Here is a 27,439-nt window from a genome sequence, read left to right as displayed (position 1 = left end):
TCGTTATGTAAAAGGAAAATTCAAGGGAAGAAAAAAAAAAAAAATGTCCGCGGCACTGCAGCCGGCTGGTAACAAAACAAACGCTTTGACCCCGCAAAAACCAAAACACAACGGGCAAACGGCGCGGGGGGAGCCGATCCCGGGCAGGGCCGGAGCCCTCGCCGCGCTCCTGGGGGGCTCCCCGGCTCCAGCAACCCCTTTTGGAGGGGCTTGTGCGGGGTCAAAGCGAGTGCGTGGCCACCAGCCGGCTGCAGTGCCGCGTACATTTTTTTTTTTTTTCTTCCCTTGAATTTTCCTTTTACATAACGAGGTGGGAGGGGGCCTGGCAGCAGCAGAGCGGGGTCGGCAGTGCCCCATGTGCAGCCTGGGCAGGCAGGGAGGGACCTGATCCGGTACACGCTAAAATAAGTTACCGAGCAAAAATAAGTTGAGTAGTCATTTCACTGTTTGCAGTGTGCCCAGGGTTTTAATATGTGCCTAGGCTGGCACCCCTCCCTTTCCAGCTCTGAAACGGTTTGTGAGCTTGCCAGATCCTCTTCACCTGTTCTTCTTACCATCGTGGTTTTTTCTCTCTCCCCTAAATTTTGGTTCCTGCACCTCCATGTCCAGGCCAAGGCCAGCTGTGCCAAATGTTGATTTGGAGAAAACTCAGGCAGCTGAGCTGTGAATACTTGAGAATTGGAACTAGAAACTGCTGACACACTGACTTACTGAAATGGATTTTGTTCTTCATTTTATTCTTTCACTCCTCATCTGCAATGGTCTTATGACCACTCTTATTGTTTTGTTTCGTTAACAAGTGGTGTCAGAAGTCTTGAGTCATACAAGGTCAGCTGTAACACGCTGCTCTTGAGAGGGCTTCCTCTTCACGCTATTCTGAAATACTTAATTTTAGAGGGTCCCACTGTACTAGTTCTCTCTGGGGTGAAGTATTTATGGTTAATTTTCTTAACAACATATTTGAAAGCTATAGTGGAAGTTGTGGTGGTTACAGATACTTGCATGTAGTAAAATCCTTTTTGATCCCCCTCGGCAAACTCAGTTGTGGAATTTCTGTAAAGGTTCCTACAAGGATTCTTGTGTTCCCGACTTGCACAGAACTTGAGCTGTTACATCTGCCAGACATCTGAGGCTCCAGGATGTGAGGGTAACAATGATTTTTAGTTACAGCAGTTAATTTCAACAACATTAGCAACAACAAAAACATTCTTTTTCAAGCTGGAGTTTTGCCCGCTCCAGTTATTGAGGGACTCCCTTTCTGTGCTGACTCCGTGCCACCGTGGCTGCAGATGGAGCCTTAGGTGGGTCAGCGGTTGTGGGGGATGTAAGGCTTTCCAGCCTCGGGAAGGAGGACGGATGAGTCAGAGGAGCAGCAGTAGGAGGGATCCCTCTGCTCCGTCCGCAGCTGGAGTGCATTTGTTAAGCAGGGCACAGTGTGCTCTCCCTGTCTCCCAGTGGGGCTCCAGGGCTTCTCTTGGGGCACTGTAGCCAGGGTCCTCGAAAGCAGCCGGCCTCTGGCCAGATATATTTAAAAGGGAAAAAACAAAGAGGAAGTTAAGTTGGTTCAGTGTGGACTGTCTGGGCTTCCAGTTCTGCTTGAACTGCACTCCCAATATTTCCTTCAGAGCCATAAGGCCTAGAAGTGAACTTCAGAAGGAAAAATGAAAGCTGAGTGTACAGCACAATCTCATGGTTTTGTGAGTTGGAGCCCTCAGCAGGTACTTGATTTCTCGGGTCTCCAGCTCATACCAGCTCTCTTGGGGACTCTGAAATACTAGTTTTTCAGTGGGCAAGAGATCAGTTCCTGGTGGCAGCAGAAGGGTGCTTACAGGGATGCATTTCTTCTCAGTTTTGTCACCTTTTCAGTGCAAAAGAGCACGTGTAGGGAGGTGCTGGTTCACTATCTTGAAATGTGGTGAGGAGATGCGGTCACATTTTCTTCCCTCCATCTTCCAACTGGACTTGCACATGTCCTTTTGGAAATCCTGCCTTTTTCTTTTTTTTTCTCCCCACCCCTTTACTGAGATGGCATTTGGGAGGAGGGTGGGAAGGAGGACTGCTGGTGTTGCAGGCCCAGGAGCTGATGGAAATGGTAGTTGTCCCTTGTTCACAGTGTGTATTCTGAACCTCCACAGATCTTGTCACAAAGGCAGCGGATCCCGCTGTCTTGAAGCATCCTGGGAATTAATTTTTTCCTCTCTGTGACCTGGAAATAGTAGCTGATGAAATAGCTCCCCAGCTTGCCAGAGATCTTCAGTACAGTATATTTTCCTGACATAGTATCAGTATTTTGTTTTGCTTTGTTATGTTATCTGTGTGTCACTCAGTTATGTGAGAGTCAGTCATGGCTGGTCCTTTCTGCTTAACCCTTCTTGCTGTGGGTTCCAGCAAATAAATTTATGCTGCTTTACTTCAGAGACTAGATATTTTCCTATTTTAAAATGTCTGCATGAGGAAACTGGGTATGTTTGGGGCTGACTGCAGCTTTCTGCAATGACAAGTCTTAACATTTCACATTCTAACTCTTGCCTTTTGCTGTTTTTGGCTTCCCTCTAGGCTACGGAGAGCTAAATGGTAACGCAGGAGAACGAGAAGTGTCACTAAAGGGCCTGTGCTCTGATGAAGCCACCACCCCAGGATCCAGGGTACCCAATGGCAGCCAGCAGCTCGTAGATTCTAATGTCACCCCAAAGCAGACTGTGAAGGCCAGTGCTTTGGGGAAAGCTGGAATCAAAACCAAGAACTTCATCCAGAAAAATAGCATGGACAAAAAGAATGAGAAGTCCTACGAAAACAAACACAGAGAAAACCAGTCCTCAGACAAGCCAGAGGGAGTGGCTATTCCAAACGGTGTGGTGACCAATAATTCCAGCTACATCACAAATGGCTACGTAGGCAAAGGGGCCGACAACGATGGTAGTGGCTCCGAGAGTGGATATACTACGCCTAAAAAAAGGAAAGGCAGGCGCAACAGTGCCAAGGGTTGCGAGAACTTGAATCTAGTACAGGACAAAATAATGCAGCAGGAGGTCAGCGCACCAACCTTGAAACAGGAACTTGAGAGTTTCAAGCCTGATTATAGTGAACAAAAGGGGAACCGAATTGAAAATACTAAGCCTGTTTGGAAATACGAGGCTGGGGCTGGTGGAGCAGGCCGGGGAAAGCCTGGGCTTGGGGACGTACTGCGGAAAAACTCTGATGCCAAACCTGGGATTAGCGGCAAGAAGTTTGATGACCGGCCCAAAGGGAAGCACGCATCGTCGGCTACGTCTAAAGAGGACTCATGGACCTTATTTAAACCACCCCCAGTTTTTCCAGTGGACAATAGCAGTGCTAAAATTGTTCCCAAAATTAGTTATGCAAGTAAAGTTAAAGAAAACCTCAACAAAGCAGCTCAAACCCTATCCACATCATCCTCATCATCTTCGTCATCTGCTGGGGAAACTCAGGCCCAAACATCAAGTCGACTGTCCCAAGTCCCCATGTCTGCTATGAAATCTGTCACTTCCGCCAGCTTCTCCAACGGGCCGATCCTCGCAGGGACCGATGGAAGTGTGTATTCCCCAGGGGCCCAGCCACTGCTCTCAACTGCTGCTAGTACTGTACCATCGACTTCCTCCGAGTCAGTACCCCAGGACATGAGTACAACTTCGACAGCCCTCGAACAAAAGAAATCTGGCCTTTTTATCTACCCTTCAAATATGCAAACTGTGCTCCTGGGGACAGCGCAAGTCGATTTCCCTTCGCAGACGAATCAGCAGAACCTGGGGGATATCTTCCAGAATCAGTGGGGCTTGTCTTTCATAAACGAGCCCAGTGCTGGACCTGAAACCGTTGTGGGGAAATCTGCGGATAATCAGTTAATGGAAGTGACATTTCAAGGGGAATATCCTGCCACTTTGGTTTCACAGTGTGCTGAAATCATTCCCTCAGGAACTGAACAACCTGTGTTTCCTAAGGCTTATGAGCTGGATAAACGGACTAGCCCTCAAATTCTTAGTGCTATTCTTAAGCCTGGGACTGCTGTTGAGGGTGGTGTCTTAGCTTTGGAGTCGCATCACACAGGTGACCTACAAAAGGCAGACACCGGTAGCCAAGGTGCTTTAGTGTTTCTTTCAAAAGACTATGAAGTAGAGAATCCTCTGGCCTCTCCTACGAACAATTTGCTAGCCTCCGCCAAAGAACAGAGGTACCAGAGAGGCCTAGAAAGGAAAGATAGCTGGGGTTCTTTTGACCTGAGGGCTGCTATTCTATATCACACTAAAGGTAATGGCTTAACTTGCTGCCTAAGGGCGTTCTCTTATTTTTTTTCTTTTTTTTTTCTTTTATTTTTATTAGTGCAATATTCTAACATGATAAGTTCCTTCCAGAAATTCTAATTGTTTTAACAACGACCTTTTCTTTGCTTGCCGATCTCTCGTGGCAATAATGGTTTGGGGAAGTTACTCAAAGGGTTGTTTAATTAATGTTAAGAGGTATTTGTTTCTCTGTTCCCGTGGACAGGCATGAGTGATGTTGATAGGGATGATACTTACCAGGTCCTCCTAAGCATTAGAAGGAGTTAAATGTGTAGGTTCAGCTGCTCTGTTCCAGATGTACCAGGTGATATTCTGTCCCTGTGAAGGCTTCATAGTCTGTACTCACACCTCTGCCACCAAAGTGTTGCAGCTTCTCCCCTGGGCAGATCAGACCATGAAATCATGGCTTTGAAGGAAGAAAAAATTATTCCTACCGCTGTAGGTGTGATTTATTTTTTAAAGTGTGCCCCACACACACTTTTTCCCTGCCCTTGAGTATTACAGCAACAGCAAGACCAATCTTTTCTTATCAGCTCCTCTGTAAGCTGCAGATTGAATTCTCTCCTTGTCTTTGTAGACCACATCTTTCAGATGATTTTATTGCTTTCATGGAGTCCTTTGTAGTCCAGCTCCCTTTTTCTCCTGTTTTTTTGAGATTGAAATGACTCAAACACGATACAGACACTTTAAAAATGGGAACGAAGAGAGGGAAGCCTGTGGGATGGTTTGCTTTCTGCTTTAGCCTCAGCCCCAGAAGCTCTGAGGTCTTGGGGCAGTTCTTGGCTTTTGGTGGTGGCTCAGTGCTAACAGGAGCCTGGTTGTGTGTTCCCTTTTGTCACAGTGTTATTTACACACTCTTGACCAACACAGGGGCAGTCCCTTTTTTTTGACCCCCTTCCCTCTCCCTGCACCCCTCTACCCTGAAGGGAACAAGGTGATCATCCTTTTTTTGTTTAGTATTCCACATGCATACAGGGATAATGTCTTGCTCCCCTCTGCAGAGGGTTGGTACTTGGTTGGCTTTGGCAAATTTGCTGTTTAGACCCACTGCAAAGTTCTTGAATTACTACTTCACAAACTCTGTATAGCATAAACTCAGATGCCTTCCTATAGTTATGACAAGCCCAATCATTTAAAAATAATAACTCCAAATATTTTTTCCAGGTCATCTCCCTCTCAAGATGTTTACATTTCAAGCTCTAGTATTCTTGAGAGCAGTGTTCATCAACTGATTTTATCTGGGTCCTCTCCCTTCTACTCAGTTTATTCCAGCATTAAAGCAGGCTTTCTGTTCTCATTTTTTGTGTCTGCTTGCGGCCTAAATGCCAGCTTCCCATCAGAAAATAGGAGTATCAGAAAAGATAAGAGAAAAGAAAATCCTCGGTGATATTTTTCTTAATTTTGCAAATATTCCCTAGATTTCTGTTAGCCTTTCTCTTTTTGTCAGCCTGAACTTGTGGAAAAGCAATTGTGCTGCCAGCAAGGCTCATCAGCTCTCCCATTCTCGCTTGCTGTGAAAGGCAGAAACAATAGGAACAACAGGAAAATAAAGAACACTCCCATCCCATGTCCTCTCAAGGAGGTGTTAACTTCAAAGCCTGGCTGCGTTGAGCTCTTCTAGACACGGGAGTTAATTACATTTTTGGCAAGAATGGCCACTTAAAGCACCCGATAAAATACTGTTCTCTGCTCTTCTTCTGCATGTGAATGGTCTTGCTTTGAGCATCCAGAGCAAACATCCTTACGATGGCCTGGGGATACCCGATCCTGCCCCAGCACTCATCTCTGCTAATTTCTTTTTCAGGTTAGGTGTGTACCATTTTCAAGGTGTTATTTAGGGGTAAAAGATGATGGATGTTTCTAATCAGCATTGTCATTAATGCAGTGATGGGGTGCTCCAAACAGCTTGGGCTTGTCTTTCCTCCTATTTAGAGTTCAAAAGCTGCTTTACAAAGCAAGAGATCAGTCCCGGTCTTAGTACTTCTGTGATGATGAGTGTTGCATTTCACCCTTGGGGTGAGTTGGGTCAAGGAATATTTGGAGGAACGGTGCTTCCTGTCCTCTCTCCGTGACCGTGGTCCTGCAGCCAGAGCCCACCGTGTACTGTAAAATGCCTCAAAACCGGAGCTGTGGGGTGCGTTAGCAGGACGGCAGTGCGGGGGTTAATTCCCACACTGTTCTCTCCGTTTATCTTGGGCTGTTTTGCTGAGGTCCAACTCCAAGCCAGCCAGTTCCTCTGAGTAGGAAAAGAACGATTTCACTCAGTTCCTTTTTCACAAGCTGCCTTTTCCTCCTTGCTTGGGAGAGCTCGTGGGTTTGCCTGGGTCGGTGTTAGGGCATTCCGGGCAGTCGGGTCCTCAGACTGTTTGGTTTTGATTTTGAGAGTCGGGTGAACTTCTCCCTCTCAGATTAATCTGTTTGCTTTTGAGCAAAGTCTCAGTTGTTTGATCTTTGCATCTGCCCTGCCCTTGGGGTTATGAACACAAAGAGAAACGATCACAGGACAAGGACAGGGGTGAGTATGGAGCACTGTGGGGTCCTGCTGTGTTCCCCACTCTGAGCTCCGTGTGCAGTAGTTCAGTGCAAGGATGAAGCTCTGGGTGTTGCAGTCAAGAATGAGCTGTAGTGTGAGTGGTTGGGGTGCTTTGAATGTCACAGCTGTGCACCCTTTTATGCACTGTGCCTATAACTGTGGCCAGGTTCTGTGGATCCTCATTCTGGGCTGTAAATTTCTTTGGGAAAGCCTCCAGCTTACTCAGTAGCTTTGTTCCAGCAAACCAGGCTTTCCTATGCGTGGTTTGCCCAGCGACTGCACAGGACGTTATAAACTATAATTGCTTCACAGCTTCCCCGTGGAAAGATGGATGGAGGAGGTGGCACCCAGAAAAGACTGGCTCTGGTACGGTGCTCCTGTAACTCACCACAGTATCCCTGAGTGCTGGCAAGGCTGTGCTGTGCTGGGGTGTGAGGCTGGGTGGCTGCAGAGCACAGCGAGGTCCTGGTGGATTCCTGTGTTCTTTTGCCTGTACCCAGAGTGCTTTTTCCCCAGAAGTCAGAGCACTGGGAACATTTAGGCAAGGATGATGATGATGCACCCTCTTGTTCATCTCTTGGAAGCTTTTCCTGTTGGTTTCCTTGTACCCCTGCTTCATGCCTTGCTTCTTCTTTATTTTTTCCTCTGTTTAAAGGGCAGAAAGACTTCCTTGATCATCTGATCTGCTTGAGTGTAAAACACGATCCTTCAATGTGGCTGCCTTCATTGACAGCCCGTGCTGCTCGGTGTTTGTGACAGTGCCTTGAAACACTCACGGGTGACAGATCTCATTTACCAAGGGAGATCTGATTTAGCTCGGTGCTGGTGGGCCTGCTCTGGATGTGCTTGGAGACAGGGATGGGCTTCACATGGGAGACTGGAAGGCCCAAGAAGAAGTGGTGCTCTTGCTTCAAGTCATTGTCCCCTATCTAGGTTAGAGTTGAACTTCTGCCTTTGTGTGACATTGCCAAAATCCTTATCTTTTTGAGGTAAAACTGATTCTTGCAGATATTTTGGTCCTTCAGATAAGGAGGTTGAGTATATGTCAGCTTTACTTGCATTGAAACCAGCATCTTCTTACTGCTTTAGTCCTTCTTTTAATGACAGCTGGATGAAACATTTCATATCAGAGTAATTGTCAATGCTCTGGAGAATTTTGTCATGTTCAGGCAGTTGCAGTCTTCCAGGTCAGGCTGTCACTAACACTGAGCTCTAAATGGCAAGCTTTGTGGTGGGAAGCTCAATAATTTGCTTGTCCTGAGCTAAAAAGCAAATAATTGAGGCCTCCAGCTCAGCTGCACAGCAGCAAAGACCCACATGGGTGGAGGAGAGGGAGCTGCAGGGTTTCCCTTGTTCTCTTGCCCCTGAGTTTCTGCCTGTGCTGCGCCGCTTTGTTCCTTCTCAGCATCTCGATGGCAGCAGCATCTCTGCTCGCGTGAAGAAGCAGGAGAGCAGCATGGAAAATAGAGCAAGGCAGTGTGGGCCAGCCAGGAGTGGCGTTCGCCAGAATGGTGAACTGGGTCAGAAGAAATAGCAGAGCTGTGAATTCAGCAATTTTCATCCTTTACATCAGGAGAGGGGGGAAAAAAAAGCCTTGGTGTCCCATCCCCCCTTGGTGGGAAGGGGTTAGAGCTCGCTCTGTTGGTTATGGCCTTGTGGGGCCTGAGCTGTGGGGCAAAAGCTGATTTAATTCTCCTTCCAGTCCCTGCTCTTTCCAGTTGTCAGGATGAGTACAGTGTATGCTGTGCAGCCATGAGTCTCCACAGCATGGAATACTTACTCTTTGCTTTGTTTCCAGGGCAATCCCCATACTTAATCATTGTCCTGCAGATACAAACAGAAAAAAATCAGATGAGAATGGTCCCTTCTTGTTATTTCTTTAGTGTTGTATTTTAGGGAGAATTTTGGGATTTATAAGGACAGTGAAATAGTAGCATGGCATTGTGCAGACACTTCTGTTAGCAGGGACTGCCTCTCTAGCAAGGAAAATGTGTGTAAAAGTGCCTGTCTTAGCAAGTTATTACAGAAACACTTCTTTCCCCTCCAAGGTTGTGTACCAGTCCTGCTGTAAAGTTTATTGACCTGTGAGGAATCCCAGCACTATTCACCGGAGTGTGCCTTAGTCTGTTCCTGACATCAAAGCTTTCCTCCAGTGACCCTTTGTTTCAGTGATAGTCCCCAGAAAAATGCTTTAGGTGGATGTGGCTGGGACTGTCTGCCCCAGGCAGTTCCTCAGTAAACCACGAGCCTGAGGGCTGTAGAGAGGCGAGCTAATTGTACAAAATCCTGGAAATGAGAAGTTGGAAGGGGTCACAGGAGGTGACCTTGTTCTGCCCCTGGCTTGGAGCAGGGCTGGGTTGTGCAAGGATTTGTTGATGGCATTTTCTCCAGCTGGGTTGGAGTCCACTTGAGAAGAAGGTTTGCTGTTTCCTCAGCCACATGTCTGGTTTTGGGAATGGTGGCTCCTGTTGGGAAGGTCTTTGGAAAGCAGCAGTACTGGGTTTTGGGGGCAGTATCTGAGAGACAGGACTTGGGCTGATGGTGAGGATACCCCTTTTCTTATGCAGGATAAGCAGCTGTAGGAGTCCTTTGCTTAAACTCACTCTAGAAGCTTTACCCAGGGAAGAGAGGCTCAAGAAAAGAGCTCTTTGAGCCCAAGGAAGGAGGGCTGAAAGCTCGCTTGGGGCCTCTTGCATGCCCAGTGCTTGGGGGCTGTCTTTCCTTCTGCATGGCTGGAGCCAAGCACTGGGCAGCAGTGGCTCTGCTGAGCTGCCTGCTCACCAGGTCAGTCACCAAGTCACCCTGTGACAGTGGCCTTGGCGTTTGTCACAGCGCCTTTTGTCAGTCATAGGTGACCACAATCTGGAACTGACAGGAAAACTCTACTGTATTACCAAGTAAAGCAGAATAAATCATATAATTCAATTTTAAGATTGAAGAAATCTCTTTTTTTCCCCTAGTTTTGTGTGGCAGTTAGCCTCGGACATTATTTTTTCTCTTGTGAAGTTGTTTCAGTTGGTCAGTGTGCTTAACCTGTGCTGTCCCCTGGCCCTGTGCTGCCAGCTGGAGGGGAGGACCTTGCTCTGCTGATGGCAGGTGATATTTAGTAAGAGCTATTATTGCATTTGTTTGCTGATGGTCTTTGGTTTTGTAGCTTGCTCAGGCTGAGCATCTGCCAGCCAGTGTGTCCTGGTGTCTGGGATTTCCAGGACACTTTACACCACCCTCCCTTTCTGAAGGAGGAGAAGGGAAATTGAAGTCTGAAAAGGTTGTAAGTTTGTTAAATTTTTTTTTTAAACAGAGCTTTGTCAACTTAGTAGTTTTTTTGTTGTGTTCTTAACAGTATCTCTGTTTGTATATCTGTTTATCTGTTGGTCTTATTGTCAGATATTAATACGAGGAGTTCACATTGTGTCCAGAGTTAAGGCCAAATGAAGTGCACAGGACAGCGTGGTCTCTGCATGGGGGTATAGTGGTGGATGGTGCTTCAGCTCCTCCTTGTATTTGATGCTCAAATGTTGCTCTAATGTGCAGGAGCCAACAACTCGAGAGTAGTTTTCTGTCCCCTGCCTTTGGGGAAAGCTGTTAAAACGGGAGATGTTCTTTAGCTGTTAGGAAATGATGCATCAAACTGCGCTGAATGGAAAACTCGCTCCACAGGAGGTAATTTTAGTAGCTGGTTCATTTTACTTCAGGGGAATCTGCATCTGGCAGATGAGGGAGGCAGTCCCTCGCCAGCCTGCTTCTATCCCTGGGGTGTTAGAGGCTGGCTACTATTCCCAAAGCACTTAGGGCTCCCCAATAGAAGTGCAAAGTGTTGCTGTTACTATCCTGACGCAAAAATAACAGACCTCGTAAAATTTTGTCAGGGCCTTCCTTACAAAAGGCTTAATTGTGCAGGGAGGGCTGGCAATATTTATTTGCATGCAATTTCCTGCCCCAGGGAGCTGGAGATTGTAGCGGACAAAGGACAGATGAAGGGTTGGAGAAGGGAGGTGACTGATGGAGGTGACACTTGGCACACATCGTGCTGAGGCCATGGGTTTTGTAGGGCTTTTTCTTCTTCCTTTCCCATGCTGGTTAGTTTACTTACTGCCTTGTTTTGTGCTTTACTGCACATCCCATGTAGCCTGATAATCCCTTTCCATCTCCTTTTCCTAGCCCCTACCAAGGTCCTGTCACCCTTTCTGGCAGAAAAGAGACTTGAAAAGTGGCACTTGCAGGTTGCGTTCTGACTAAATACTCATTTTCTGTAATTTTGTCTATTGAACTTGGACACAGGGTACAGTCAGTGTCTTCATAAATACTCTAGCTCACAAAATTCCAACTTGATAGCAGCTCAAAGTAGTTGTTTTGAACAGTTATGTAAAGATGCGACTTTTGGGGGGGGGGGATATTTTAAAGGGAAGAGCCTTCTGTTTCTGTGTGAATGAAAAGAGCATTTAACTTTGTTGTTATTTCTTGGGTAAACAGAAGCACATGCTTGTCCAGGAAGAACTGGGAAGGGTTTGTCTTCAGCCTACAAATGTGTTGTAGAGGTAAATTGGGGGAACAAGTGCAAGCCAGGTGTGTGGAGCATCACACCTTGCTCCTGGACAGTGTGTTGGCAGCAGCTCTGCAGAGATGTTCACACGGCAGCCCTTGCCTGGTGCCTCAGCACACGCACGCTGTGAACCATGTGCAGCTCGCTGTGTCCAGCAGTTCTCATTTCACACACACTAAGCATCAACTTGTAGAAATCATCTCTCCAGGCTCCTTGTTGAGGCTGTAATGTGCAAAGCAGCGTTGGAGTCAGAGTAGTAAAGCCTGAAGTTAGACTGTGATATGTAGGACTGGTGAGGCTCTCTGACCCTTAAGACCATGTTACAGCCATCCCTTTGCCTTTTACTGCTGGATTATTCATGTCAAATTTGTGTAGTCCTGTGGGCTGGCGCTGTGCTGCTGGGTTGGGATGGGTTTGGCTCTGTTTGAAAGCCTCAGCACAACTGCCACACTTGGAAAATTAAAGTGTGTTTGGAGTGGTCTCTAATGGCAGCATCAATCTGCATAATAACAATGGTCTCCTTTTGCCTCCACAGAAATGGAAGCGGTTTGGAATTTGCAGAAGCAAGGTAAGGACACTGGAAAGAATAAATGAATCAAATTGCTCTGTCTGTTGGGATGGGGGATGAGTGAGAGTGGCTTGTCTCTGTCTGGAGATGCCCAGGTTCAGTTCTTCAGCGCCTGCGGTTTGTAGTCTGGATTTATCTCCCTTTCAGATTGCTGAAAGTCAGGACAATAAGCTTTGCTATAATGGTGAGCTGCTGGGAGAGAAGCAGAGTCTCTAAAAGAGCAATAAACCTAGTGTCAAATTAGATTTAATGACTCTTCCCTATGTGTATACAAAATTGCTTTCTGTTTCTGGTGTTGGGTGTCACATCCAATAATAAGTTCTAAATTCTGGTGTATCCCCACGAGTCACCTGAGAAGAGGTTTTGTGTGGGAAGAGCCATACCTGGAGACCTGTGTGCTGCTGTGGGGAGCAGGCTCTGCTCTGTGGGAGCCCACCTGGCTTTGGGCTTGGCAGGTGGGGGCATCCAAAGGAAAACTCTGTTAACAGCCAGCTACCTTGTGTTTATTTTCAGCCACAGGGCCTGAAAGTAGCTTGTCCAAAATTTAGAATTCTGCTCTCTTTCCAGATCCCAAAAGGATAATCACTTATGATGAAGCCATGGATCGCCCGGATCAATGAAGGTAGCAAGACAAGACTGCCTGTTATAACCTTTCTGCAGCATTTGTGCTGTTCCTGGGGGACAAAAAGGCTTTTATGCTCCTTCTAAATCTTCAGTGCAGCAGAGGAACCATAACTAGAATCACAGGATAATATATACAAATATATATATAGTTATTTAAAAATGGCAACTGAAAGTAATTAGACTTCTTAAGGAATCTGAAAATTTATTTCAACGAGACTACACATGTGATTATTTAATCTCCGGTACTGAATAGATTTTTTTTTTTCATTTTTGTTTTGTTTTGTTTTTGTTTAAAGAGTGAATGCAAGTGATTAAGGAATACAGACTCAGTTACAAGCCCGGTTTCAAAGTTCCTGCTGTCGTCTACAAGGGCAACAGCAACCCACTGGAGAGGCATTTCCACTTGACAAGGTTTCTGTTTCTTGTTCTGTGACTGTAGTGACACACTAATCACAGGGAAATCAGGATGATTCACCATCCTTCATCTCCCCTTTCCCTTCCACCTCCCCTGTTTGGTTTCTTTTTTTTTTCTGATTTGTTTTCCATTGAATGCTGGAGAAACGCCTTGAAGTTTGCAGAGTTTCTTTTTTTTTCCAGAGAATTATAATCCGCATGTTTTGCCAGGAGTAAAGCAGCAATCCTATGCTGGTGATACTGTCTTAAAAGGATCATTCTGCTGAGGGAAAGATGGTAATACTGCAGTTCTAGGATGCATGGTGAAGTCACACAGTTGACCTGGCTCCTGTTACACGTTGGACTATTGCAACTGAAGAGTTGTTTCATTTTAAAAGACAACATGGAAAAATAAGCAATCTGTTTAGGCATTTAATATGGAAAAAAACCAACAAAAAAACCCATTGTTCCCGCAGTTTAATGTCATTGTATTACTGGGAGCAAGAAAAAAAAAAAAAGACAAAAAAAAGTATCTTCTGCTTTCAACTGTAGGTGCTTCATATTTGCTCTGTCTGTCTCCTAACACTAAATGTGCTGGATTTTTTTCCCATTTTCATTGGAAAACTGAAGAGGAATTGAGTTCTGCTAACTTTTCACCCTTCTTGAATTATTTTTTCTCTTAAAAAAAAATTTCAAAATAACAAAAAAAGGAAAAAAGTTAAAAAAAAAAAAAAAAAAGGGAATTTGAATCCTTTTCAATTTGTCCATAGAATGCCAATGGCTGGGCTTCCTGCCCCTTGGAAATGCTCTTTTATATTTTAATGCAGTCTGTGTATTTCTGGGCTCTGCTTCTAATTATCTCTTAATAAAAATATATTTTATTACAAAAAAAATGGAGGACTTAGGAATGAAAATAATAATTTAAAAAAATAATAAAAAAAAAGTAATCCCAGGGAAAGGAAAGCTTCCTAGCAGTGGTAGGGAAGGCTGAGCAGAGTGCAGGCTCCAGCTGTGTAACCCCTCTGTCCCGTTGCAGCTTGTGTAACATGTCCAAATCATCTGGGGGTCGGGTAGTTTTTCTGGGTTTTTTTTTAAAGGTGGAAAGTTCACAGGGTCCAGTGCAAGAGCGGGAAATGAATAAAGCAGAAATAGGTTTGTTGACCAGCCCGAGCTCACCCTGGGTGTCTGTGGCCTAATCCTGGCTCCTGGGTATCCAGGTCAGCAGCAGCTGGTGTCTCCTAAAATGAGACTGGACCCTCTGGGGCATTACAAGGAGTAGATAAGCCCAAAACTTTGGGATCCCTTTGTGCTTAGATCTGTCCATCCAGCCACGGGGCCAGTGTCCGGTCCCCAGAGCGTTCCACAGGGCTCCGTCCTCGGCCCTGTTCTCTCCAACATCTCATTAACAACCTGGATACCAGACTCAAAGAGATCATAAGTTTGCTGACACACTGAACTGGGAGGAACTGGCAACTCCCTCGAGGGCAGAGGGGCCTCAACAAAGTAGAGATGGGCAATCACCAACTATTTAACAAGGGTGAGTGTTGGATTCTGCACCTGGGATGGGCAGCCCTGGATAGACTGGGGAATGAGAGGTTGGAGAGCAGTGCCATGGAAAGGGAGCTGGGGGTCCTGGTCCATGGCCATCTGGATCTGAGTCAGCAGTGCCCTGGCAGCCATGAGGGCCAACAACGTCCTAGGGGGCACCGGGTCCAGCATCACCTGTCCCGCTCTGCTCTGCACCGGTGTGGCCTCACCTCGAGTCCTGGGGGCAGTTTTGGGCACCACAAAGTGGAAAAAGACCCCTACTTAGAGAGCATCCAAAGGAGACCATGAGGATGGGGAAGGGTCTGGAGGGGAAGCCTTATGAGATCAATTAGTTTGTTCAGCTGGAGAAGAGCACACTGAGAGGAGATCTCATTGTGGTCTTCAACATCCTCCCAAGGTGCAGCAGAGGGGCAGGTACCAATCTCTTCACTCTCATGACCAGTGGCAGGGAATGGCCTGAAGCTGAGTCAGGGGAGGGTTAGGTTGGATAGCAGGAAGAGGTTCTTCACCAAGAGAGTGGTTGAGCACTGGAATGGCCTCCCCAGGGAAGTGGTCACAGCACCAATCTTGTCTGAGTTCAAGAAGGGTTTGGACAATGCTTTCAGGCACAGGGTGGGATTCTTGGGGTGTCCTGCACAGGGCCAGCAGTTGGACTCGACGATCCTGATGGGTCTCTTCCAACTCAGAATATTCTATAATTCTATCGCTTTCTTTTTTTTCCTCTTTTTTTTTAATTAATTAGGAGTATGTAGCATGTGGCTTTTTTAATTGTTTTTATACTTTTAATAAGATTGTTCCTGAATGAGACGCTTATGAGTTCATGGTGGGACAATGAAACTGAATTCTGTACCTTGTGTAAGACGCTCGCTTTCTGCCACGCTTAAACATTTGACTATGGATTGCCTACTCCATTTGATGTATCCAAAGCTATATAGTATAATACTGAGTGTGATACTATATAGTCATCATGTATTGTATCAGTCCAGGTTCAGAAATGTGTGGTTGGCCAGTCGCAAATAGTTCTGTTTCACCTATAAACTGTACCACCTCGACAGGTGTGTGTAACTTTGAGATGTATAACATGTTTACAGATGTGCCCGACATCTAGTCCTCCGACGTTCCTATTTTTAATTCTGTTGAGTCTCCCAACTGCTTGCCAAAAGTCGGAATCACCTCCAGCTCTGCTGCTGAAGAGCTGGGGCATTCCTGAGCTTTAAAGTGTTGAACAAACTGGATGGTGGGGCTGGGAAAATGAAGGTGGAAGAAATGTTCTTTTTTTCTTTTTTATTATTATTATTTTCAAAAAGTTGAAGTCTAATAGCAAAGTTTCCAGTTTGTTTTACTGGCTTTAAGGCTCTGCTGTGTATTTATTTGCCTTGTGTAGTCACTTGTCGCCTTAAGGGCTGGGTTCCATTAAAAAAAAGAAAAAAAAAAAAAAGAAAAAAAGAAAAAAGACAAAAACACCCTGTTTTGCTTTCCTGGGGTCTGTGCTGTCCTGTCCCCCTGCCCCAGGTCCACACTCGGGGCAATGGAGGAGTTGAGCAGCACTAACCCTGCATCTCTAGAAAGGTCTGAGTCTTGCTGAATATTTGAGGACTCTGATCTTGGCCTAGTCCAGTCTGTCACCTAAATAGCAAAAGAAATGCTGAGGGAACCACAGTTCGAGCAGTGGGATGGGCTGGATCTCCCCCGATGCTCATCCCTGTGGCTTTGCCTCGCCAGCGGGACCCATCCAGAAACACCCTCGGCAGCACCTTCTCTGCTGTATTTGTGACCATCCTCTGTTCAGATGTCTGTCTGTCTGTCTCCATGAGCTCCACGGCATGTGCTCAGCGCTAAGCAGTTAGGAATTCCTCTCTCTGAGCTCCTGTAGCTCCGGCTCCCCGGTATTTCTGGGATAGACTTGCCTAGAGCCAGGCAGGGCCATGGAAGGAGCTTCCTTGTGCTGTCGTGTAACTCGCCCTGTCGCTGTCTGCAGTCCTCCCCAAGTCCTCACACAATTCTTAACTGAGCACTTATTAAAAATATCTTAAGATTTAATCTGTTTTCTGATTATTTTTGTGTATACTTATAAAAAAAACAAAAAAAAAAGGAAAAAAAAAAAACCAAACTGAAATTGAGCTGTGACTAATTTAGCACATTGAAATAACGATGAGGTGTTACTGATAAGTCTCACATTTTGTTTTGGTTTTTTGTTTGACTCAGAGTATTAGTACTGTAGCATAAACCAAATACAGCCCGGGAAGGGGAGCAGCAGCCTCCTGTCCCGGGTCTGCACCCGAGGGTGTCTGTGGGGGCGAGGGGCCGGCGGTGCGTGTGCGAGCATCTGACTTGTGAGGAGAGCGAGCGTGTATTTATTTGTGCCATTGTTTTCATTACACTGAGTAAAGAAAGTTTTAAAACCCCTTAAGTACGTGTAGTATTGGAAAGCGGCACTAAGGGTGAGATCATGACCTATTTTTTTATTAGCTATGAAGATACTAATTCAGGTTAAGGCTTCTCTCTCGTTTTCCCGTTGTGAGTCCCTTTCCTCTGGTTCCCTTTCCAAGCTGCCTGTTCACTGAAGTGAGGATTCCTGTACAGGCAGGGGCTGTCTCCTTTCTCCTCTGGTCATTCCCCACCTCTCCTTTTCTGCCAGCAGGTTCTTCTGGGTGTCTCTTGTACAGGGTCTTGTGTAATAGCGACGGGAGTGTGTGGTGCCAGCCAGATCCAGCTTGGGATCTGCGTGCTCTTTTTGGTGGACCATGGAGTGTTCCTTTTGCTCCAAGAGGTGATTTAACAACTGCTCCATGACAGTGGTTTGGGGCCTTCAGTGTCTGCTCTCTCCCACTCCACCCATCTGGTGGGTTGGCAAAGCAATGGCTTTCAAGCTTTGCTTGGAGTTTGGTTTTGGTTTAAACCCACCTCGATCCTCTGTGAAACCTGTTAGAAATCTCCTATGTCTGACCAGTGGGTAGGTCCAGGGCGTGGATTCTGTCACTAACCCACTTCAAACCTTTCTGAGCTAGTAAATCCCACTTTTTGCCTTTCATAGCTGCTGTGAACTTCTTTGAAATGTGGAAAGAAACCCAATTCTCACTAGGTTGTGAGGCTGGCAGCTGGGAGCGGGTGATGGGTGAACCAGCCAGCTAAATGGAAAGGAAAATTGCTTCCTGCTAGGAAAAAAAGAAGAGCTGGAAGTTGTCCTCCCAGTTGTGTGTGTAATTAGTGCTTTCACCTTCAAGAGAGCATTATGGTAGCACCATAGTGTCCTTTCCCAAGTGGCCAGTGGGTGATGTCAGGGACATGTGGGAGCGATGGCATTCACAGCCAGAACTGCTGGTAGTTTTCCTTTGTGTCCAGTTTTGATTCAGTAAGTTGCTGTGGTGTCCCAAGCTTTCAGGAGTCTCACCCTCTCATCCCTACAAGACTTTTCTGTCCATCCATCCGTCGTGATTTGTTTTCCTTACAGAGGCTGTTTACAAGGGAGCTGGTTGAGGTCAGGAGGGGAGAGAACAAGGATTCACCCACTTTAAAGCTGCTGCACGTTTTCACACCGGGGTGTAAGGCAGGAGAAGGGCTGGTGTGGTGGAGTAGCCAAGAAAGCCAGAGTAATTCTGGCTTTGGCCACCGCCAGAGCGTTTTTCCATGTGGGAAAACCCTAGTGCACACAGCTGGGAAGCAGGAACCTGGGCTGGTGGGAAGGAGATCTCCATGTGCTGCCTTCCAGGGATTACAGAGCTTTAGAGGTTTGCCCAGTACATGTTATACCCCAGGGTCAGGCTGGCTCCTCTGTCCTGCCTGAGATCTTCTAAAGTGGCATTGCTCAGCAACAGCAGAGTGGAGCTGTGGATGTCAGGGGAGGTGAAAGACCCCTGTGGTGGCCTCGTGTCCTGGGCATGAGCCCACTCCCTGTGCTGGGACTGGAGCAAGAGTCCTGCCTGTGCCCTGATCAGGGGATGCTGCTGACCTGGATTTATCTTGACTGTTAATCAGAAGGCTTCGTACAAAGTGTCCAGAGCTCTAAAGCCATTTTGTAGGATAGCAGTGTCCCTTTTCTACAGCCTTATTAATGACTAGAGTATCTTGAAAAAGAAGGAAACAAACAACAAAAAAAAAGAATTGCTCATTTCTTTCTGTGGTATGAAACTTGTGTACTGCAAATTTCTGAACATTTAGCAAAACACAACTTACAGTTTTCTAAAAAAACAAACAAAAAGCAACAAAAAAAAACCCCCCAACCTGTCTGCTTTCCATATGGTCTTTCCTCAGGTGCTAAATAAGGGTTCCAAAAATGGATACTGCTTTAGGAGTTTCTGCTTTATTCTTAAAATACATATTTTTTTGCTTAGGTGTTGTAAAGATATTTTAACAAGAATGTTTTTTTTTAATGTAAATAAGATGGTGTCTTTAATTTTTGTTTTATCTCCTTTTTGTCCATATTGAATAGTCTAATTTTCATTTTTATCCTTTTGAGAAGGACCCTCTTATGCCCTTCCCGAAGACATTTCATTAAGTGTTGCTGCATTTAAGAACGAATCTACAACTGTTCATTGTCTTGGATTAATGCTGATGCTGCTGCTATAAGTAACCCTGAAAATCAAGAATGTGTGATGCACTTTTGTTTTTCGTTTTTGTTGTTTTGTTTTTTAACATGACCATGTAGTTCCTCTGCGGATAGTTGAACCCTCCTGTAACACAGCCACTAACTGGGAGAGTGTAGGAACTGGGGGAGCCGGGGTGTAGGACAGGGGTGGACCTGATTTTGGTGCTGACCTATGGGAATTTCTATGCAAACGCAAGCAAAGGAGAACTCTTTAACTTGAGAGAACACTGTGCTTTTTTTTTTTTTTTTCTTCTTTTCCTCTCCTTCCTTTTCTCAAGCTGCTATTGGAAGGGTAGTGCAAATCCCTGAGGTTTTCAGCTTCTCCTTCCTCCATGGCCGGTGGTGCGGGAAAGGTGCCTGGGTAACTTGTAAGGTGGAAAAACCTCAGTCAGCTCTTGTCTCGTCTCCGGTTTTAATATATTTGTTTTCTATTTGAATTTACCTATAGAAGGAAATTGCTCATCTCTACAAAAAGATCTTTTGAATGCTTTATCTCAATGTGAAGTCAACCAGCAGTATTAAGGATTGCGTGGCCTCCGTCCTGCCCTTACCCCAGTGCTGGGGACCCACTGGCTCCTTCTCCACCTGGGGAGCGCTTGGTGCCTGGGGTCAGATGTTTTCCAAGAAAAAAGCAAGGCGAAGCCATCCAGCCAGCCAAAACCTGCCAGTGAAAGGCTTAGGGAGCAGTGGAGGGAGTTCTCACTGCATCAAGGTGCTGCCATGAGGCACAGGCAGGTCCGGAACCTCTTCTCTTTATGGGTCACGCCTGCATCGTGGTGGGGGATGTGTACCCTGGAGGAGGAGTTTACTGGAGGGAAGAAAGGGAATTTACTTGACTATTTATAGAAGATCCTTTAGGAATATAAAGTACCTCTCTGCAAAGTGAGGGAAGAGTAAGGAAGGTCTAAAGTCACGTAGGAAAAACACTTGGGGATTACAACTGCCTGGAAAATAGTCTGCAAATACATAGGCCAGAGCTCTCTACCTGTTTAGTTAGTTTATTCAGCATCAATTTATTTCTTTTTTGGCCAGCGTTTGCTCTTTTACACACCCAGGTGTGTGTGTACATCTGACTCAATGTGCCTTGCATGTGTGCTTAGTCTTTCTGGAGAGAGGTGATGGGGTGTGAGCTGGGGACGTGGCTGGGAGGGCCACTCCCCATCCACAGTCGAGGGTTCCTTGGTGTCCTGGTGACCCTTTGGGTCGAAATGAGACCTGGACTCCAGCCTGTGTAGTGGCTGTCTTAGTTTGGGGATGAAGTCCTGTGCAGTGGCACCTGTGACTTCGGAGGGGAATGGGAGGGAGAGAAAGAAAAGCTGCTTTGCTCTTCTGCGGACAAAAAATCAGCATTGCCATGGTGTTCCTGCAGAGCCAAAACAAGCTAAGCTCTGGAACTTTGCTGGAGTTCAGGCTCCCTGTGGCACCATGATCACATTATCCAGGGGATTTATTCCCTGCCAGGTTGTGGTTCTTGTTTCTGTGGGGTTTATGAGTATTTTTTTGTAAAGGAGAAGTCAACATGCCTTGCTTGAAGTTAGCGAAATCCAAACGCTTGTGTTTGCAGTCAGTGACTCAGAACTCCAAGCTGTGCAATTCTGGGTTCTCCATCTCCCGCCCCAGTGTGTGATGATTCTGTCCGAGTCTTTCTGTACTTCTGCCACAGTAAATGTGAAAGCTTGCTTGCATTATTTTTTAGAAATGCATTTTGCACACTCGGGTTTCACTGAAGCTCCGTGAAAAGGTTAGTTTGAAGCAGATGAATAAAGCTATGCACATGTTTTGAAAGTTTAATTTGTGTCTCATTACCAGAAGTGACTTATCTGCCCTCTTTTGCATTCCTGTGCTGTCATTGCCTCCATTCTCTTCACCATCTCAGAGGGTATGATGTAAGGTGACAGTTCTTTGCTGACAGCTGTAGCAGAAAACTGGCGCTTCTTGATTTTTTTAGTAGCCTTTCTCTCTCCTTTGCTTTCTCTGTATCTCTCTGTATAGCTATATAAATATATATATTATTTTTTTATTTTAAAGAGCCTACTTTAGTAGTTGAATCAGAGGGAGTGGGGTGTGCTGGCTTGTGTTTCGGATACACTTTGTACTGTCAGATGAACCAGTGCCCTTTTTGGGGAGAGCGTGGTGACGGCACCCGCCAGTGTCCCCATGGGGACGGGGAGCCCCCACGCAAAGCAGCTTTGGGGAGGGGATGGAGACCAGTCCACTGCGCTGCAGGCCAGTGGTGTGGGCAAACTCGAGGCTTCTAATGACAAAATGAGCCAAGAGGAATCCTACCGCTGTGTATTCCCACTGTGAGGCAGGAGGGACAGGGTTCCTCACTATCCCACTGCGGGGCTGGAGTGGAGACAGGGTTCCCTCCAGCCTTGGGGGTGAGAGCTTTATTTTGTTTTTGTTTTCATGCGTTGGGTGCGTTGGGTTGCAGGTACCACCTTTGGAAACATGTTGCTTAGCCCAGAGCCTGTGTGCGGGAGAGTTGGGATTTTGTGACAGGAGAAGGACCCTGACAGCTTTCTCCTCCTGTTCCCTTCGCCATGGCAGAAATTTGTACTAACTTGACAGCTTTTTTTCATACAGAACAGGGCTGCTTTTCTATCTACCATCACACGTGTACTTACACACCTTCAGAGGCTTCCGAGCCTCTGAAGGTCCTCAACTTGTTTACTGGGGGGACTGATGCCCCTCTCTCTCCCTTCCCTGAATATTTCAGTGTTAAGGGCGGTGCAAAACACAACCGCGCGCTTCGACTGCGACTGCGAGCTGGGGCCGGAGAGATCCCTGCAGGCAGAGCCGGGCGGGGTCTGTCTCCTCTCCTGCCCCACTTCCCCTTCAATAAGTTCTCATTTTGTTCCTGGTTTGTATTCAAATCGCTGCGAGGGGTTGTGCTCTACCTGCTCAGGAGCTGAATTACCTCTGACCTGCAGAGAGGGGCAGCCCCTCTTTGGTGTCGATGTTGTAGTGTGCAACCACACGGGTCGGTAAAGGTAGTCTGTGTTTCCTTCTCCCCTCCCTGGTATTTTCCAATTAGGTGAATGCACTCTGTGTGCCCAGCTGGAAAAGCGTAGGCATTTTCCTGGTGGTGAGAGGGTGGCTAGAGGAGTTTAGTGTAAAACCTGCTGTAGCTGTGTCTGGCGCAGCCCCTTGCGCTGGTGTGGGTGATGTCACGGACTGTAAGGATAGGTAATGTCCATGAGCTGTAATGGCATGATGTATCTTTACCAATGATGTCATACTTCACACTATATGTTTTGAAAAAAGAAAAAAAAAAGAAAAAAAAAACCAACCTTACCTGAAATTTTGTTTATTCTGCACCAACAGGTCTTCAAAATTTATCCAAATTTTATTATTTTATCAGGAAAAAAAAAAGAAATTTGTGTAGATCGAATACGTTAAGACAGACAATAAGTGATGTAAATTGTTGAATAAAAATTTTAAAGTTTGTGGGTGTCAGTGTGACTTTCTTTTTTGCGTTTTCGGGGAGCAGCCTGGGTTTAGATCCCAGAGGCCTGGCTGTGCTGGCCACAGAGCCCACAAGCTGTGTGTACGTGGATGGTATGGCTCAGTGGGGCAGAGGCCAGGTGTCCTTTACCTTGTCAGGGGAAGGAGAGAGCAGGCAGGGAAAAAAACAAGTGTTTCTGTGCAACAGTGGAGGTCTGAATCTCCCTCAGTGTGAGCCCTGCCACGCTTCAGCCCAGCTTAAAGTAAGCAGGAAAGAGTCTGGTCCCCACTCCTGGGATGAGGGTGTGCAACCTCAGTCCCAAACACACAACAGCAAACACACACCAAGCTGTCTTATCTTTTTCTTTCAGTCACATTTATTGGCAATTGTGGCGATTGGTACCGTTTTGGGAGTGTTGTTCCATAAGCAGTGGCAGTACAAGAGGGGGTGGTTATTTCGGGAGGGGAGTATTAGCACCAAGAGGGAGCCGGTGAGCTTTCGAAACCTTGCAGAGATGTACTGGGAAGTTGGGGAGCTACTGCTGGACACGCCTGATGGATTGGATCTGGGAGGTCTGGGCGTGCGAACCCCACTCTCTCCAGTGCTTGTAGTCTCCACCGTGGTGGTCAAACTCCAGGACGTACTGGTAGCCGCGGTACCCGGGATACTGGTAGCACACCCAGCTGGAAGAAAAGGACAGAGGTAAGCAGGGGGGTTACAGGGTGTCCCCCTCCCACCGTGGTGGCACAGCGATGGCAGCGGATTGTCCTGCTGCTCCTGGTCCTTGGTCCGTCACTTACGCGCCGCACTGGATCTTCATGGAGCCCACTTCGTTGTTGGCCCAGCCCATGGCCTGCAGCGAGGGGTAGTCATCAGCAATCTCCCACTGGCGGCCGATGAAGTTGTCTTTCTCGAAAATGGTGATCTTGGATTCCTTGTGATTCTGAGGGGGAGAGCAGGGGCTGAGGGGGAGGTGGTGCTCCTGCCCCAGCATGGATGGGAATGGCAGGGCTGTCACTCCCTACAGCATTACCCAGAGGGTTTCCTGGAGAGGGAGGTGTTCAGACCCTGGCTGCTTGGAGTTTTCTGGGTGGCTGGGAGGTGTCAGCTATGCCACAGCTAGTGTCTCAGACTGGCTGTCCCCTAGCTCTGGTCATGTATGGCTTGCCCAGAAATTCCCTCAAAAACTTTAAAATAAACAGGACAGAAGGAGCAAATCCTGCTGGGACTGGGGGGAAACACTGAGCCTGCCCCTGGCATAGCTGTATTTTCCCTTCCTAACCTCACTGCCATGGCCTGGGACATTTTAACGGAATCAGAGGCCCGTGGGACACTCACAGCGGAGCAGACGGGGCGGAAGGACATCAGGCGCTCGATGTGGTAGGCGTTGCTGCCGCTCCAGGCGTCCCAGCGCGGGTACTCTCCCCTCTCCAGGATGAACTGCTGCCCACAGAAGCCGGTGTGCTCATAACCGACCCAGCTGCAAAAACAGAGCGAGGGCTGCCAGAGCTTCCTGCGGCAGCTCAGGGGCTCCTGCTTGGAGCTAGCACAGGGGCAAGATGTAGGTGCAAGGAGGAGGTTGGGGTCTCGCCTCTGCCCACAGGTTGGGAGGAGGGGAAGCGGTGCTGGATGTGGGCAGAGAACCCAGGGAGTGTGAAACTGCATCTGGTGCTGGGGAGGCACCCCCACGGCATGCCCGGCTGCAGTGGGAGATGGGGAGATCCTGGGGCCCATCCTGCACAAGTGGTTCTCCCCCTGGCTGCTCTGTCGTTATTTATGCAGACCAGCATCGCTTCAGGATGCCCCAGCTGCCCTTCTCTCCCAAAGGCCTCATTTCTTACTTGTTTCCCAATTACAACCTGACACTGCTGAAAAGACCTGAATTCCTGATGTCCAAAGCAGGCAGAGCCCATCTGGCTCTGAGCAGAGAGCAGGGACCTATGGCCTTTCCCCTTTCTGCCTTCGCTGAAAGCAAACAAGGAGAGGTGAGTGGGATGCCTCCACCCTGCAGAACACATTTTGCAAGCCCTGGTGCTGCCCACACAGCACCTGCCTGTCTCCAGGGTGGGGATGTCCCCTTAAGGAGACTGGGGACAGAGCCTGGGCTGGGGGTTGGAAGGCGGGTGGCACGGGCTGTTCAGTGCATGGATCCCTTGCTGATGGGGTACAAAGGGTCCAGAGGGCCTGAGCTGGGGTGTCGAGGGTTTCTTGCCACTGAGCCCCAGTGCCATGTCCTGCAGCCAGCCTGCCCTGTGCAAGGTGAGCAGCCTGATTAGGAACATGTCAACTGGAGCAGGGAGCTGATTACGGCGTGAGCACGCATGCTGCTGTAATCCCATTAGCATTACACGTCCTAAAGATAGCAGCACAAATCTAGCTCGTCTGCTCCCCGCCCCGGAGGGATGTGCACCGCGGGGACCGCTCCTGACACACGGCCTCCCTGAGCTGCTCGGGAGGTGCCTTGCCTGTGCCAGGGAAGATTCCCGTGTGCAGGGAGAAGCCCGGCTCTGCTCTCTACCCCTCTCAGGACTGGAGAAGCTGCGGGAGGGTTCTGCCCTGGCCCTGGGAGCTGTGCAGTGCAGGGAAAGCCTAGGGCAAAGGAGGGCAGGGCCCTGGGGTGAGAGGTGGTTCTCTAGGGCTGGTGCTTCGTGGGGTTACACAGACAGGATGGGGACCAGGCTAAGCTCAAGAGCCACTCACTGAGCACTGACCCTTGCTGCATCCTCGGGCAGCTCCAAACCTGACTATTCCAACACTGCGGGAGGCAGTTTTGGATGATGCCAAAGGTGTTGCCACTGTCCTCTGGCCCTCTCCCTCTATCAGTGCTTCCCGGAGCTGGCTGCTCTGCCCTGGCAGGGTGGGATCCCCCCATGCCTGGCTTCCCTTGGCTGTGGTGCTTGGCTCCAGCCAAGCAGAGCGGGGACAGCTGGTCCCACTCCACGCTTGGGCACCCCTCTCCCAGCCAGCCCGCCTGGGAAAGCACCCCCTCCATGGCAGCTGGGTACTCACGCGCCACATTCCACCTTCAGGGAGCGGATGTTGTCGAAGCCACATTCCATGATGTTTGGACAGGCCGAAGTGAACTCCATCCTCTTGCCCTGGAAGTTTTCTTGGTCGTACACAGTGATCTGGAACGGAGAGCGAGCTGCCGAGTTGGAAACTGCCCAGCAGTGGCCCCAGGCAATTCAGCGCCTCTTGGAGACGGAGGGTGGCTCCGTCAGGGAGAGAGCCAGCGAAGGCTGCATTGGGCACCCCTCTGGGCTGGGACACAGCCCCGCACGCCTCCACGTCCCTGCACTGCTGGCCCCGCGACGCCCTGCCTTGGTGTCGGGGGAGCCGCAGGCTGGCCCCCGCTCCGCTCTCCTGCTCACCCCTGCGGAGATCAGTTCCCGGGGCAGCGGTGCCGTCCGGAGAGAGGAGCGGAGCCGTTCTGGGACGGGCGGGTGGCAGGGCTGTGGCTGGCGGTTCTCCCGGCCTCGGCTCCGAACGCTCTAGGGCAAAGAGGATTAACGGGGGAAAGGGCGAGGGGCACCTCCCCGGGGGGCTGCGGCTGGCGCTCTCCTCTCCCGCGACAGCTCCAGGCTTCGACGGGATGCTTCTCCTTGTGCACGTGTTTCTCCTCTCCCTCTCGACTCCTTCCTCGACCTATGGCCCTGGGGCTTTTGCCAGACCCCTCGGGGCTGCTCCCCACCTTGCTCCACAGTGCCCACTGCTCACCCTGTCTGCATGGACAGGGGAGGGTGAACAACAGCCGGTGGCTTTTGGGGACTCTGTAACTGCCTGTCACCGGATGCCGGGTAAGAGCAGGGCACAGCTGGCCCGGGATGCTGTGAAGACCCTTATGAAAAACACCCGGGAGGTATTTGAGCAGGCAGGAGGCACATTCCCATGGGCAGAGAACAGGGGTGCCTGTTTCCTGTGCTTGTCCCTGCCTCACTGCCCGCTGTGCAACTTTCCTGGCCCTGGAGGATGGGCTTTGCCCTTCTCCCTGTTCCCTACCCGCACACAGGGAAAGGCAAAATACAGGGGATGCAAGGACGTACCTTCCACGGGCCCATGGGAACAGGCAGAGGGTTTGTCTGAGCCATCTTTGCTGCTGGATCGGTGTCTGGAGAAAGAAGGAAAAGCCATTTTTTACTGCAGCATGTTCCTGTGCATCCCTGCTGCCCGCTCGCGAGGCTGGGGGACGGCCCTGTGCCCACTACCCACAGCGCCTGTTCAAGGACAGCTGCCCCACTGCTGGGGACAAGCCACACCAGTCTCAGCGACACCCTCCTGCCAGCCCAAGGATGGGGAAGGGGGCACAGTAGGGGGCTGTGGGACACATCCAAAGCAGGGTGCTCCCTTCTCACTGCTGCGGTGCCCCTTCCCTCCTCCCGGCCATGGCACGGAGCCTGCGTGCCCACCAGGGCACAGTGCCCGATCCCCCTTTCTCCTTCCCCGAGGCCAGACCACCGCTAGGAAAAGCACCCCTGAGCCAGAGCAGGGAGCTGCGGCGGGCACAGGCTGCCCTGTGCCTGGCAGTGTCCAACAGACCCGCCTGCTCCCCTCTCCCTGCCCAGTGTCCCTTGGGAGGCACAGTGGGCTCCCATGGACAGCCCTGGCTAATGGTGGGAGATGCCAACCAGCGTGCCATGCCGGTGGGTGCCAGGAGTGGGGTGCCCTCTTGTAGAGGGGCTTCCCCCCCCCCCCCCGGCTGCCAGCGGGGACGTGTGAGCCTGTCTTATGCCATGGGAAACAGCGGTGGTCCCTCTGGGTGTCTTTTGCCACCAGGCAGGAGGAAGGGTGTCTGCCCAGCCAGCTGGCAGCAGAGGGGTGAGGTGGGAGAGGTGCGCATCGGTCCAGGACTCACCTAGCTCAGGCGGTTACTGCTGCTTCGCCCATGTAATGTTTGCCTAC

General features: G+C 48.7%; 2 protein-coding genes across 2 annotated transcripts in view; one reads left to right on the top strand and one right to left on the bottom strand.

The window, feature by feature from the left end:
- Positions 1-22,541, top strand: part of NUFIP2 (nuclear FMR1 interacting protein 2) — a 23,284-nt gene extending 743 nt beyond the window's left edge. The window contains exons 2-5 of the mRNA XM_042026591.1: positions 1,062-1,147; positions 2,557-4,266; positions 11,910-11,942; positions 12,510-22,541. Coding sequence (XP_041882525.1) covers positions 1,062-1,147; positions 2,557-4,266; positions 11,910-11,942; positions 12,510-12,562 — 1,882 coding nt within the window. The 3' untranslated portion in view covers positions 12,563-22,541. The remainder of the gene's footprint in view (positions 1-1,061; positions 1,148-2,556; positions 4,267-11,909; positions 11,943-12,509) is intronic.
- Positions 22,542-22,893: 352 nt separating this feature from the next.
- On the bottom strand, positions 22,894-27,439 carry CRYBA1 (crystallin beta A1). Its single transcript, XM_042026246.1, is given in 8 exon segments — positions 22,894-23,223; positions 23,341-23,483; positions 23,879-24,020; positions 25,550-25,668; positions 25,912-26,031; positions 26,584-26,648; positions 27,393-27,405; positions 27,407-27,439. Coding segments are annotated over 8 exon segments (768 nt in total). The 5' UTR covers positions 27,425-27,439; the 3' UTR covers positions 22,894-23,075.

The sequence above is a fragment of the Corvus kubaryi genome, unplaced genomic scaffold (assembly GCF_017639235.1).
Source record: "Corvus kubaryi isolate FWS band 111438036 unplaced genomic scaffold, C.kubaryi_AGA036_p1.0 37284, whole genome shotgun sequence".
Lineage (NCBI taxonomy): Eukaryota > Metazoa > Chordata > Aves > Passeriformes > Corvidae > Corvus > Corvus kubaryi.
Note: the sequence above shows the minus strand (reverse complement) of the source record. Positions and strands in the feature narration are given on the sequence as shown.